At 40.7% G+C, this 14,616-nt stretch overlaps 1 protein-coding gene across 1 annotated transcript in view; it reads right to left on the bottom strand.

Moving 5' to 3' along the window:
* Positions 1 to 988: 988 nt before the first annotated feature.
* MAN2A1 (mannosidase alpha class 2A member 1) overlaps positions 989 to 14,616 on the bottom strand; it is a 123,256-nt gene continuing 109,628 nt past the window's right edge. Inside the window, exons 18-22 of the mRNA XM_069962977.1 lie at positions 13,881 to 14,022; positions 11,463 to 11,596; positions 7,676 to 7,870; positions 2,530 to 2,634; positions 989 to 1,331 (exon numbers count right to left, since the gene is read on the bottom strand). Of these exons, the coding sequence (XP_069819078.1) occupies positions 1,179 to 1,331; positions 2,530 to 2,634; positions 7,676 to 7,870; positions 11,463 to 11,596; positions 13,881 to 14,022 (729 nt within the window). The 3' untranslated portion in view covers positions 989 to 1,178. The remainder of the gene's footprint in view (positions 1,332 to 2,529; positions 2,635 to 7,675; positions 7,871 to 11,462; positions 11,597 to 13,880; positions 14,023 to 14,616) is intronic.

Genomic DNA, 14,616 nt, shown 5'->3' with positions numbered 1-14,616 from the left:
GTAACATACCAACTACAATGTGACACACCCGCTTTAAAAGGAGCCTCAACTAAAAATCCGATGAAGGCAGGGGATTGGGAAAATATTAAAAAGCTATACTTACCCATCCCTGTGCCCCGCAGCATCGCAGCACTCAGACCCCCACCAGGCACCTCTAGCTCCCACCCCTGCATCATCACAATCTGGGCTCAGGAATGCCTGCTTAGCCAGTCAGTGCCTGAGGCTGGACATCACTGCAGTCACTGGCTGACCGGGTACTTTCTCCCGGGTTGTGACGTAGCAGGAAGCCAGGAGAAAATGAGGTCCTGCGGCTGTCAGAGTTTAGTGAAGTGGTGCTGCTGGGGCACCAGGACTGGTAAGTATACATTCTTTATTATGTTCCCCCCACCTCCTACCTGCACCAGACTTTTAGCTGTGGCCAGAATTCTCTTTAAGATGACTAGAAAGGCAAGAAAAGTGGCACCTGCTTGACAGTCATTTTACCTACTGTGCCAACTGAAACAATCATAAATGTGCAGGTCTAAAGGGACAGGGGGCCTATGGCCAACGTAAATCACTGTCTAAGTAGAACCAGCAGCTATAAAGGCAGGAACAAAAAAAAAATTAAAAAGGTTTTTCTTTTTACCCTTCTATCATAGAACATTATATAGTTTTCTTTCATTCAGATTATTCTAGTCATTACACAAGGAACATAGAGGCTTACTTCAAGGTATAATAAGCAAAAGTGAAAATGAAATGCAAAAGTCGTGGCAACCAACAAAGCCAAAATAATCGATGAATGACCATCTTGGTCGCTTCAGGTTCCATATCATTTCCACCTTTCATGCAGAATGCCTCTCTACTGGTCAATCATCATCGCTTTTTGGCACCAGCTGCAAATCAAGTGCTTACTAAGGAACACATGTTGTAAAGCATTTTTCTTCAATTGCAGAAGTGGATTCATAAATTAGACATGAAAGCAAAATTATCAATCCATTAAACCTGAGAATACAGAAGTGATGCTTTACTTAAAATTGTACTGTATGGATGGAAAATGAAGGAACATGGCTTCCATTGGAGGTGTTGTCAACAAGAGAATGTTGAGAGCAAATCCTCACAGTGTCCAGAAGTTGGTGTAACAATGTGCTTCTTTATTGCATGTAAAACACCGGAAACGTAGCCGTCACATGTAGCAAAGTTCACCTCAGCTTTATTCTGAAAGTGCTAATGTCCATGGGGCTCATGTTGATTGTACTCAAGTTATGGGAGTCTGAAGGGGAGTACATTAAGGATAACGTGGAGGATTTTAGGCTCTCAACTTTGTATCCACTAAAAAGTCCATGAACTTGGATCTAGAAGAGGAAAAAAATAAATAAATCAGGCAATCATTTTAAGCATTTTATAATCCACATAGGGGGCATTTATTAAGTCTGGTGTTTTGTTGTTTTTTTTTTTTTTTGTCTGGCTTAAAAATTTCCCCGCAGCTCAGATGGTTTACGTAGAGGCAAACTGGACCCTGTCCTGGCGTAGGTTTTACTGGCATTTTTCCATTGGAAAAATGTTAAATGAGGCGCAGAGCCAGACCCGTCTGCATGCTGCCGCTACCCCCTGTTACACCACCCTCCCCACCTCTCTGGTGCAAGTAGCCCACTTGTGCTTACGAATATATTTATGCACAGGTGGGCCCTCTCCATCAGGAAGTGCCCTGTGCACCACTTTATACATGTCCCCCATAGACTACACTCAGTTTCCTCATTTTTTCATCCATGCGGGTTACATCAATTGACACCGATTTTATCAGTGCATTAACACGTACAGACATGGGTATAGAAGGTTTCATACGTCATATGACACAAACATATCTGAAACACCGGGGCTCTGAGACACTACCCACCCTTCACCAGAAGAGGTATTGTCTAATAATGAGGTCTCGGAGCCTTCTGTCGCACGAGTAACTTCTCTATAGCATGCCATAAATATTGGCATAGTTCATGTCTATACAGCACAGCATGTAGTATTTAACGCCTGTCTGTTCAGGTACTATTTTGCAAGGGTTCACTATAAAAGGCTCCTACACAGTCCATAAATAAAATATCATGTAGGCATCAGGTTTACAAATGTTTTCCCACCTACAGATATTAAATCTGTGGGTGGCATCTTGCAAATTTGTTTCCCGGCTTCTTTGTACGTCTTTCAGACTTTATATCAGAGTTATTTACGGTTGCTGTTCCTGACTGCAATAAAGCGCTCCTTCCAGACAACTGCATCCGTAGACGTTCTGGGCCGCACCCCAAAGGAAAGAAACATATATAAAGTCTGTCAGATGACAGCCCCTTACTAGCATAAACCCAGAAACGCCATAAGATTTGGGTAATCTGCAGATTTCAGCTCATCTCGATCCTCCATACTCACAATCCTGTGCCTGGTTATGCCTGAAGGGGCATCATCCACACTTCAGCAGCTGGAGTACTCACATATGCCAGCAATAAGCTTAACATATGTTTATGGGACATAAAGATGCAATGCTCATTCATTTGGCTATTACTGTACCTTTCCCTGAGATGAAGAACAGTATAGCCCAAGGTCTTTATTTGCAAACTTGCAGTCGAATCCTTTCCGGTGAAGAATGAGAGCTGCCTCTTCTGACGGTCCCACCTTAAAGCAAACAAGAAATAAATGCAAATGGGCTCTTTATATCGAAATGTGATCAAAGCGTAAAAGCATACTTACAATACTGTAAGGGACATATGAACACAAAAAGGTAATAGACCATAAACTGAATATTGTGCTTCTGTAACAAGGATACGAACAATGTGAGAATACTGGCCGCAGTCAAAGGAAACTTCCCTGTGTTCACTCTGCATTTAGCAGCGACCCAACAAGTTTAAGAGGTTATCCATATTTTGAAAAAACATGGCTGCTTTTGTCCAAAAACATGTCCTTAGGTCGTGTGTGGCATTACATCTCTGCTCCTTTAACTTTAATACACACATGAACTGAGGAGCAGAGAGGTGATGTCTCTGGAAGAAAACTGCCATGGTTTTTAAATCCTGGATACCCCCTTTAACACAAGAGCTGAGATAGTGGTATAACACATGATAAATGGATCCATAGAGTCCCATTCACCATGGAGGGAAAGTGTGTCATTTTTGGTCCTGTCCGGACATATACCTCAAGGTTTGACATCTGGCAGGATACCAGCCAAGAAAAAAAATAAAAAACATGGTATCATTCATTACATCATATGTATACATTGAAAGTTGTAAAGAAGCCGCTAGCCCATGGTCCGCACGTAACCACTAGTGGGAATAGGCCATCCCACAAAGACAATCCCATGTGAAGTACAGGTCACGGCAAGGCCAGAGATTCGCAAACGTGGTTCTACTACTTTATAAAGGTAGTTTTAACTGGTGAAGCGTCACTTCGCCGTATGATGGTGGACTCACTATAAAAATCATTTGGGACCACATGTGACTTTTGGCTACATTGTGACCTATATACATTGGAGGGAGTCCCTGATGTATATGTCTAACAGACACTGCTAATATAGTCTTCTACTGGTAGCTGCAAACAAGGAACATACAGTATGGTTATTGACTACTTGGCTCTTGGGCTTGCGTTAGCCTGGGTATAAACAGTATGGCGAATTCTAGAAAAACTTAAAACAATTCTCTTAAAGCTACAAGATGCACACAAGGAACACATTACCCTGACGAACCCTGCTCTATGTCACCTGTGCCAAGGTGGCTCAATGTATTGATGGTCCACAAATCAATGTTTCAGGTTTCAGTTCATGGGCTTTGTAAGTGCCAGGAACCCCAGAGAAAAAACACTTTCAACGTTATTTATTGCATTTAAAATCACATACTGTACATGTACAATCTTGTGTACTACAACTACTGCTGCTACTACTGCTGCTACTATTACCACTGCTGCTACTACTACTACCACCACAACCACCGCTGCTACCACTTCTGCTACTACTACCACCACCGCTGCTACTACTACCACTGCTACTACTACTACTATGCTTATTTTGTGTTGTGCAGCAGAGGCTCTGGAGGATAATCAGTGGGTGAAAGAGATACAGGCTATACAATATACAATAAGCAGCTGGGCCATTGCAATGTATACGCTTTTGTAGCCAACCTGTTCTGCTACATCCAGGTATGTATTATGATATTAAATATTTGACTTGCAAATAGTCGGGTAAAAAATAAAGACTAATAATAAGATATGCAAATGTCCATATAGAGTGTTGGTAAAAGAAAACCAGTTCTTCATCTTTACTCAAATCATGGCACTATCAACAAAACCTAATGTTACTGCTAGAAACAAGCACTAAACGGATGATGGTGTTGGGAAACCTCCAAGTTACCTGTAAGAGACAAATGTACACCACTGGTCTATCATCAATGGACGGCACAAACGTCCAGGAGCCCTTGAGCAAATGCCTTATGATGTATGGCATTCTCCTAATGGGAACAGATAACATTTTCACCCAATGGTCAAGTCAAGGGGGGAGATTTATCAAACATGGTGTAAAGTGAAACTGGCTCAGTTGCCCCTAGCAACCAATCAGATTCCACCTTTCATTCCTCACAGACGCTTTGGAAAATGAAAGGTGGAATCTGATTGGTTGCTAGGGGCAACTGAGCCAGTTTCACTTTACAGCATGTTTGATAAATCTCTCCCATGGTGTTCTTCCAAGTGTGTGAATTAGTGCAAAGTTGGTCATTATGAGAAATATAAAAAAACAAAACAAAACAAAAAAAACACAAAAAAAACAAAAAAAACAAAAAAACTTGCTACTCAGGAGAACAGTAGTTAAACTCTATCATGCCCAATCCGCCTTCTCTTGACAACATCTGATTGTGAGAGAGTCCATAGATTACCCATATACATTAGACAGTCAGGCGGTGCTGACAAAACTGGTGGGTCACATGACTTTTTCTACTGAGTTTCTCAAGGTAGTCCTCTCTTCAAATGCATATCATTTGTTTATTCCTCTGTTGTGCTACCTGTCACACATACTGTATACATGGACTCCACAAAACCTCTTAAGGCGTCTGTGGTATCTGGCATTAAAAAGTTACCAGCAGATCCTTTAAAATTATGTGAATTGTAAGGTAAAGCGCAATTGGAGCAGGGATGGGGAACCTCTGACCCTCCAGCTGTTGCAAAACTACAATTCCCATCATGCCTGGACAGCCAAAGCTAAAGCTAAAGCTAAAGCTTTGGCTGTCCAGACATGATGGGAATTGTAGTTTTGCAACAGCTGGAGGGCTGAAGGTTCATTTCTACAAAGGTCCCATTCATTTATATGGTGCTTGCTCATATCTTTGTGCATGCTGCAGATACCACCACCAAGTCAATGGAACAGATTTTCCAAACGTTTTGCAACAAACCTGCCCTCAGTGAAATGATTCAGATTAGCGGCATATACCAGGGGAATGCAATTCCCTACACTTTCCCTTTTTAAAAGAATTAATGCTGCCGATGTGTTTGTTATGGAGATGCATTTGCATTCAGACCTGTAGCTATTCGGAATTCTTTGTAAAAAAGGAGGGTATTGTATGTGAATCTCTCTATGGACAAAAAGGAAACGCTATTTTTCACTCTGGAGACTGCTTAGACGGGGTATCTGCCTTCAAGGGATAGAATGTAAATATATTGTAATTACAAAAAAGCTTATTTTTACAGAGGTCTATAAATTCTTGTTTAAAACTGGTTAGCTTGTTGTAAGAATGAGACATATGTCAAAGAATATCATGACTCCCTGCTGTTCTGTAACTGTTATAATCAACTCCTTTACATTTAGACTATGTTCACACAGTAATTTGCACACCAAAATCTAACTCCCATTGAGTTAAACCGGAATAAAATGCAGTAATGCATATGGTGGGAAATTTTCCTGTGCGGATCTGAAATCTACAATGCACGTTGCTTAAAGAGTCACTGTCGTATTTTTTTTTTTTGCAGAAATCAATAGTCCAGGCGATTTTAAGAAACTTTGTAATTGGGTTTATTAGCCAAATCTGCCATTATTTGCATGTAAAAAGCCTTTTCCCAGGTCCCCCCTCCTTCCTCTTTTTCATCCACTCTGAAAAATCTGAAAATTGTGACTTGTTGCAGGAGACGTACCCTGTCTGTTCTAGGGAGAGGGGAGGGGGGAGGAGGAAGGAGGGAGTTAGCCGGCAGCAGAAAGCAGATAAGAGGATTACAGGCACGGAGCTGGGTGACAGCTGTAATCCGAGCTCAGACAGGTCACTGGTGATGGTCACATGAGATATCCCGTGAGGGATTTGTAGATTAACTCTTTGTTGTCCTGTTTTGGTCTTTTCTTTAGCTCTCTCCATAGGAGAACAATGAAGACAGGGGGGAGAGCTTCAAACTGCTTTTTCATGATAAAAATGCATTTTTCGGATTATAAACCCAATTACAAAGTTTCTTAAAATCGCCTGGACTATTGATTTCTGCAAAAAAAAAATTCACGACAGTGACACTTTAAGGCGGATTCTGCGCGGAAACCACAGTGGGTAACATGTGGTGGCATTATAAACTCCCATCAAAACCCCTGTGAAAACATTATGTATACAGCAGACATTTTTTTCTCTCTTCAAAGGGGTTATCCAGCACTACAAAAACCATGGCCACTTTCTTCCAGAGACAGCACCACTCTCGTCTCCAGTTCAGGTGTGGTTTGCAATTAAGCTCCATTCACTTGGAACACAGTTAAAAAACCTGCACCCAAACTGGAAAAAAGAGTGGTACTGTCTCTGGAAGAAAGTGACTGTGTTGTTTTCGTAGCACTGTATAACCCCTTTAAAGATATTAAAACATACTGGAACAGAGTAAACAAGTGCTAATATATATGTCAAATCGTATACTTCAATCTGAGGCTGGTTGGGAGACCAGAAGAAAAATAAGAAAATATTAAAATTACTGAAAGAGTAGTAGATGCTTAGAAGAAACATTCAGTTGATGTGGCTGGTAAGCAAGTAAAATTAAAGGGGTACTCTGTAAAAAAAAAAAAAAAAAAATATGGCACCAAAATGTTGTAAAGATTTGTAAATTGCTTCTATTTAAAAAAAAAAACCCTCAAGTCTTCCAGTACTTATCAGCACCTGCATGTCCTGCAGGAAGTGGTATATTCTTTCCAGTCTGACACAGTGATCCCTGCTGCCAACTGTCCATGTCAGGAACTGTCCAGTGCAAGGGGGGTTTGCTATGGTAATCTGCTATTTGTCTGAACAGTTCCTGACACGCACAGAGGTGGCAGCAGAGAGCACTGGAAAGAATACATCACTTAATGCGTGGCATTCAGCAGCTGATAAATACTGGAAGACCTGAGTTTTTTCTTTTAAATAGAATTAATTTTGCAAGTCTGTATAACTTGTATCTGGTACCAGTTGATTTGAAGAAAAAAAAAAAATCTATAAATAAATATAGAGATCCATCCATCCATCCATCCATCCACTCTTTTTGAATGATTGGGATAAAAACCCAAAATAAAAATGATATATTATAAAGGGCCAACTAGATAGACCACATGGCAACAACAATCCATGCCTATGTGTTTATGATGCATGCAGTGAGTTTTCTTCCTGTCAAAAACATCATAATCTGCAATGAGGCCCCAGGCAGAGCATCCAATGTGGATGTGAACACAGACCTAGATGCTTATGAGACATACCTTTGCCTGAATTGTCCGCAAATTGACTAAGTGCACATCGCAAGGCATTGAAGATTGGAGCGGAGAAAAGGCATCTAGTAGTGGAGGAGCACCAGTATCAGCCAATACGGCCATGGAGATTACAGGATGGTTTAAGAAAGACGATGTGATGTGACTTAATAGAGATGGATAACTGACAGACTTCTTTTCTTGACCCTAGTGGAGGAAACATAAAGAATATGTTTATCTTATACCTAGTCTGAGTTCCTTGTCCACATACTGGTACACATACTGCCATCAAAAAGCTGCAATTCCTTTTTCATGTTTTAAATTGTCCCTGTGGATTGGTGTTGTTAGGGGGACGATCCAAAAAATGTAAGAATACATCTCCCAAAGCAAGCCGACTGTTTATAGCAAGCAGTGTGAATGGACAGTCACAAGACACTTAACTAAGGTTTGTCATTCTGATTTCAGCTGAAACATTCTCTCTTGTTCAGATGAGCAGAAATGTGTTCAAATGCATTGTACAAGAGTAGGTATTTTGTATAGAATACCTAAATGTACAATGTAATGGAAGATTTATTCACTAATGTGTAAAGACTACACTTGCCAGAATGCAAATCAATAGAGCAAGATATAATCGATCAGCTATAATGGACTTCATAAGACCCCTGAAGGTGTCCAGCTGTATCTGGCATTAGGAAGTTACCGGCATATCCTTTACATTCTGTGAGCTGTGAGATGGGGCCCCAAGGGATCAGACTTGTTTTTACAGCACATCCCACAGATCTCACAACATACCCAGCAACTTGGGAAAAAGATTCTATCATAAATAATTTTCTTATGAGAGATTATATATCCACCCCCTGCAATTTGTAATACAGTAAATCTGTGGAGAAAAAAAATCAGGTTATTATTGATTCCCCATAAGCACCAATAAGCCTAGCGTGCTCATGACCCCACCACCAGTTGTCCATCCTTAACCCCTTAAGGTCAAAGCCAATTTTCGTTTTTGCACTTTAGCTTTTTCCACTTTATGTTTAAAAGTCCATAGCGCTTGCATTCTTTCACCTAGAGACCCACATGAGCCCTTATTTTTTGCGAAACCAATTGTACTTTGCAATGACAGGCTGAATTTTTCCATAACATATGCTGCGAAACTGGGAAAAAATAATTTGCACTGTCAAATTGAAAAAAAAAAAAAAAGAATTTGTTTTGATTTCGGGGAGTTTTACATTTACGCCGTTCGCCCTATGGTAAAACTGACTTGTTATGCATGTTCCTCAAGTCGTTACGATTACAATGATATGTAACAAGTATAACTTTTCTTGTATTTGATGGTCTGTAAAAAATTCAAACCATTGTTAACAAATATATGTTCCTTAAAATCGCTCTATTCCCAGGCTTATAACACTTTTATCCTTTGGTCTATGGGGCTGTGTGAGGTGTACTTTTTTGCGCCATGACATGTACTTTCTATCGGTACCTTGATTGCACATATGCGACTTTTTGATCACTTTTTATTACATTTTTTCTGGATTTTATGCGACCAAAAACGCGCAATTTTGCACTTTGGAATTTTTTTGCGCTGACGCCGTTTACCGTGCGAGATCAGGGATGTGATTAATTAATAGTTCGGGCGATTATTCGCGCGGCGATACTAAATATGTTTATTTATTTATATTTATAAAATGGGAAAAGGGGGGTGATTTGGACTTTTAATAGGGGAGGGGATTTTTTATTAATAGGGGAGGGGATTTTTTATTAATAAATAAACATTTTGAGGGTATATTCACACGAACGGGCCCGGCAGGTCCTGGCAGTTCCCATACACTACATACGTCTAAACGACCGCAGCGAGTATGTAATTATACCGCCCTTAACCCCTTCTGCTCCCACCCGGATCCCCCGCTGTAAGCATACTTTACCTGTCCTTGCTGCACGGGTTTGGCGTCCTGCTCTCCCGCCCGGCCAATCAGTGGCTGCGGCTGGGCAACACACTAATTGGCCGGACAGGAGAGCAGGACGCCGGACCCGTTTGTTTGAATATACCCTTACTTTTATTTTTACTTAAAAAAAAGTTCCCCTGGGGGACTTGTATATAGACAGCACTGATCTCTCATAGAGATCAATGCTGTGTATATACACAGCAAAGATCCACCAGATCGGTGATAGATTGCCCGGCACGGGCAGAAGAACGGATCTCCCCCCCGCGATCAAATCGCGGGAGGGAGATCTGTCCCACTAGACACCAGGGACAGGGAGAGCACAGCATCTAAGTGCAGCTGTCAAGTTTGACAGCTGCACTTAGAGGCTTATTTAGCCGGCGCGGCAACGGGACCCACGCTGGCTAATAGAGGCACTGCCCGGCTGCACGTCAGCCGGAATCAGCGCCGTTCAGAGCGGGGTCCCGGCGGGACCCCACTCTGACCACCCCCTGCGGCACCATGACGTATCAGATACGTCATGGGTCGCTAAAGGGTTAAAGGAGTACTCCAGCAAAAATCTTTTTCCTACAAATCCACTGGTTTCAGAAAGTTATATAGATTTGTAATTTACTTCTATTTAAAAATCTCCAGTCTTCCAGTACTTATCAGCTGCTGTGTCCTCTGCAGGAAATTGTGTTTTCTTTCAGTCTGACACAATGCTCTCTGCTGACATCTCTGTTCGAGACAGAAACTGTCCAGAGCAGTAGAGGTTTTCTATGGGGATTTGCTGCTGCTCTGAACAGTTCCTGTCACGGACAGAGGTGGCAGCAGAGAGCACTGTGTCAGACTGAAAAGAAAACACCACTTCCTGCAACATATATACACATATATAATCTCTAAAGAAAAAGATTTTTGCCACTTTTGGCAGGTACTAACCACCACATTACGGAATCATCTAGCAAGACCTGCTGTTTTAGAGATGCTTTGACCCAATCATCTAGAAATAAACTTTTAGCCCTTGTCAAAATTACTTAGACCCTTACATTTAGCCATTTTTCCTGCTTCCAACACATCAACTTAATAAAACAGTTTTCTTTCTGCCTAATATATCCCACCCCTTGACAGGTAATAATCAATGTTATTCACTATATCTGTCAGTGGTTTTAATGTTACAGCTGATCAATATATATATATATATATATATATATATATATATATATATATATAACATGTGGTTGTTATAGTCATGTTAAGTTGACATCTGATTCTGTGGAAGCGGAATGTGAGAACGCACATAAAAGACAAGTATAACAACAAACGTTCAACACGTAGCAGGAAGCTAACAGAAAATGGAGCAAGAAAACTGACATGATCAAGTGAGTCCTGCCAGGCAACCTAATTATAACGCAGTCTACATGAAACACTACACAAAATAAGACTCCATAACCTTATACCCAAACTCACTGTTTACATCTATTTTTAGTGGTCAGGTTTAGAGAGCTACAAAGCTTATGTACATCCAATGCATGTGATAGATATACGATTACAACTGTGTCTCACACCGAACAATAAATCGTATATATCATCCCAAACAAGACAGCAGGATGATAAAAACAGAGAGTGATGTCTGAAGGTGAGTTAACCCTTGAGGTGAGGAGAGCGACAGATTATGAAAAGTTATGATGTAACTAGCAAGCATAGGGGAAACAAACACTTTATGATAAATGTTATTCATGGAGATCACTAAAGGCGACTGGGAACATGCTTGTCACCAGATGGTGAGTAAAATGCCGGTGTGCGGCGTGCCATCGCCGCTGCCTACTGTGCTGCTGACAGCGTTACAAGGCAATTCTGAAGTTTTGACCATGAATTTAACATACCTCATCGACTCCTGTCCTCTTCTCTAAAAGAAGTCTGAATAAATTAAAGGTGATTTTGTTATCTTGAAGACCTTGTCCGAGACCGCGGTTATCGTCCTGCATCAGTCGACGGTCCATGAAAACTTCTAACTGACCTTGGGAATAAAAGGAGGCAATGGTTTACACAAACGTCTGGAAACATTACATTTAGGTTGCCCTTTAACATTACATTTACTCTATAAAACAGATACAGATGTCAAGCTTAATAATCACTGGACCATTTGGAAAATTACAACAGCAAGGAGAAGAGCAAGCGGATCAGAAAAAGAGAGAGAGCAATTATTCCATCTCCTTAAACATGTCTCATTCTACTAGGCTGAACAGTTACAGAGTGAAACCGACTCTCTGCCTCTGTTTAGTGATACAGTATAATCTAACTAATCTAACATAAAAGAAACAACTACTGTCCAACCTCTGGTGCTAGCCCATCAACCCCATAAATGCTACAATCACTAGTGGCCCGCTGCATCGAAGGAGATTGGAGGAACATAGCTCCTAATTATATAAAGTTCTTTTTTTTTTTTTTCCTCTAAAGGGTTTGGAAATAAAACATTCAAAACTAAAAAAAAAATAGAATTAAATAGAATTATTTTAGCAGCAATAATTTAATAATAATTTTTTTTCATTAATAATTTATTTTTTTAGTCCTACAATGGGAACTTCAATGTGACCCTTGAAACTTTGAAAAGGTTACAGTACTTCTATATGTTGCAGTGTATTAAGCTTGTTTTTGTTGTAACCTAAGGTAAGGCCTAACAGACCCTGATGCACGCTGACCTCAGGGCGTTAATGGACTTACAGAGAAAGCCCCCTCTGTAAAACCCTCTTGATTGCTCAGTATTAGAGTGGTCTCTGATATAAGCATAGTATTATGTAACAGCTGTCGGATGGCTTGGGCACAGTGGACTTAAAGCGACTCTGTACCCACAATCTGTCCCCCCCCAAACTGTTTTATGTCAGATAGCTGCTTTTAATCCAAGATCTGTCCTGGGGTCTGTTCGAAAGGTGATGCAGTTATTGTTCCATAAAACTATTTTGGCTTGACCTAGAGTGTCTGTAACCCAGGCCTGCGACGCCTCTCTGTTGCTCCTCCCTGCCCTCTTCATCATTAGAAATGCCCTTGGGCAGGATTTCTCCTAATCACCACTTGTCTAGGAGATCAGTGAAGGTTCAGGGCGGTCAGACCTCCAGTGATCAGATGGCTGTCCCTATCCTATCATTTGAAAACTTTGTTTCCTCCGGAATACCCCTTCAAGCCCACTGCTTTTAATTCACTATGGAGTTGGGACTTCTCAGGTGAGGCAGTCCTTAATCAGGCCAGTTGCCTGTTGATATAAATAGATTATTGCCTGATATACCAGAAAAGCACACTTGTAAGAGAAAATATTTTCTCTTAGAAAAAGCAAAAAAAAAAAAAAAAAAAAACATGTTCTTTAACTCTACAGGCCTATTTTATGTTTTAGTCCCTTGAACTCTCTGACAGAATTGGCATACCAGTGTAAGAACCTTGTTGGAGATCTCCATTGAGGAAACCCTATCTTAAAAAGGGAATGTACCAGCAGGTACATTGCTTTAGGATTTTTACATCAATAGACTGGCGCCGGTGATGTGGTACTTTTTTTTTTTTCCTGCACACAGCGAAAGTCTATTCCCAGGCCCCAGCCTGAAGCACTGGAGACAGCACTTCCAATAGAAAATATGGGTATGAAAATTGGACTCCTAGACAAACGGTTGGTCCAGTCTGGTGAGACGAGCACCTTGTAAATCACTGTGCCACTATAAGTAGGGATTGAAAAAAAAAAAAGTCCTTCATTTTATTTTTTCATTTTGTTTTTACAATCTTTCCTTCACCATAAAGCATTAAACCAGATGACATGAACTATTATTCATGATTTTATGAATACAAATAGGCTCTTATATTCTGTAGTCATATTAGGCTAACTGCTCTGGGATGAGATAACAGAATTACGTAGACAACTAATATGTCGATGAAAAATTATATTTATAAGAAAATAACAACAATAAAAAAAAAAGTTTAGGCTACAATAAAAACTATTTATACAGGAAGATTAAAAACAACAAGAACAAGGATGGGCGTCACACTTCCAATTAAGACATTTTCAAGATCATAAGAAAGGCGCAAATTCTTGCTGTTTAAGTTCACAAAGTCCTATTTGTTTACTGACCCGCTACTGCTGCTAATCCAAGCAGTTTTATTAAATCCACTTTAAATGGATAAACATTCGGCTCTCAGTTTAATTAAATCAGAAAATTACTTCGGCCAACGACTCTGCATGAAAGCAAACAATGTAGCTGCAAAAAGGTCAGGTGGGTTAAGGAAGAGTCAAGCATGGAAGAAGAAGAGCATAATCAACTCACCACTTCTCAAACTGGCAATGCCCAGAGCCTGTGCAGTATGCAATGTTAATCGGCTTGCATTATCCTGAATGTAAGCCATCGTAGACATGGGATAAACATTTGCTTGGATAGGCAATTTACTCAGAGTTTGCCGTGGTTGAATCTGTGAAATATAGCAAAAAATAATTTAAAAAAAGGACATTACATATTTTCAAAGAAACTTTTTCTTTGAGCCAAAAAACAAACAAAAAAACCTAGGCCTGAAGCACACATTCAGTAGTACACCTGTAGATTCCTCCCGCCATCCACCCATACAATCCGCTAAAAATTATGGATTAAAAAACGGATCCCAGGATCCTAGTCCAAACGGAGGCACCTTAATACTGAATCCAACAAGGGGGGGGTTTCCTGGCCCCCAAAATGCCTGAATTTACCTACTGGTTAAAATTTAACTTTTATTTATATACCGTATTTTCCGGCGTATAAGACGACTTTTTAACCCTGAAAAATCTTGTCTGAATTCGGGGGTCATCTTATATGCCGGGTATGGTCGCCCGAAACGGTGGGGGCTCAAAAATTGCCCGCATCCCCACCATATGGGGTGACCATTTGAAAAAAACAGGCAGTGTGACAAATTGGCTGCGCTGGGGATGCCTGAAGCCCTCCCAAGCAGCCGAGCGTCTGATCGGAGAAGCTCAGCTGAGCTTTCGGAAGAATGACAGAGGCTTCGGGTACTTCCGGAGCCTCCCGAAGCCTC

The sequence above is a fragment of the Dendropsophus ebraccatus genome, chromosome 3, assembly GCF_027789765.1.
Source record: "Dendropsophus ebraccatus isolate aDenEbr1 chromosome 3, aDenEbr1.pat, whole genome shotgun sequence".
NCBI lineage: Eukaryota > Metazoa > Chordata > Amphibia > Anura > Hylidae > Dendropsophus > Dendropsophus ebraccatus.
This window is presented reverse-complemented; position numbering and strand designations above follow the sequence as displayed.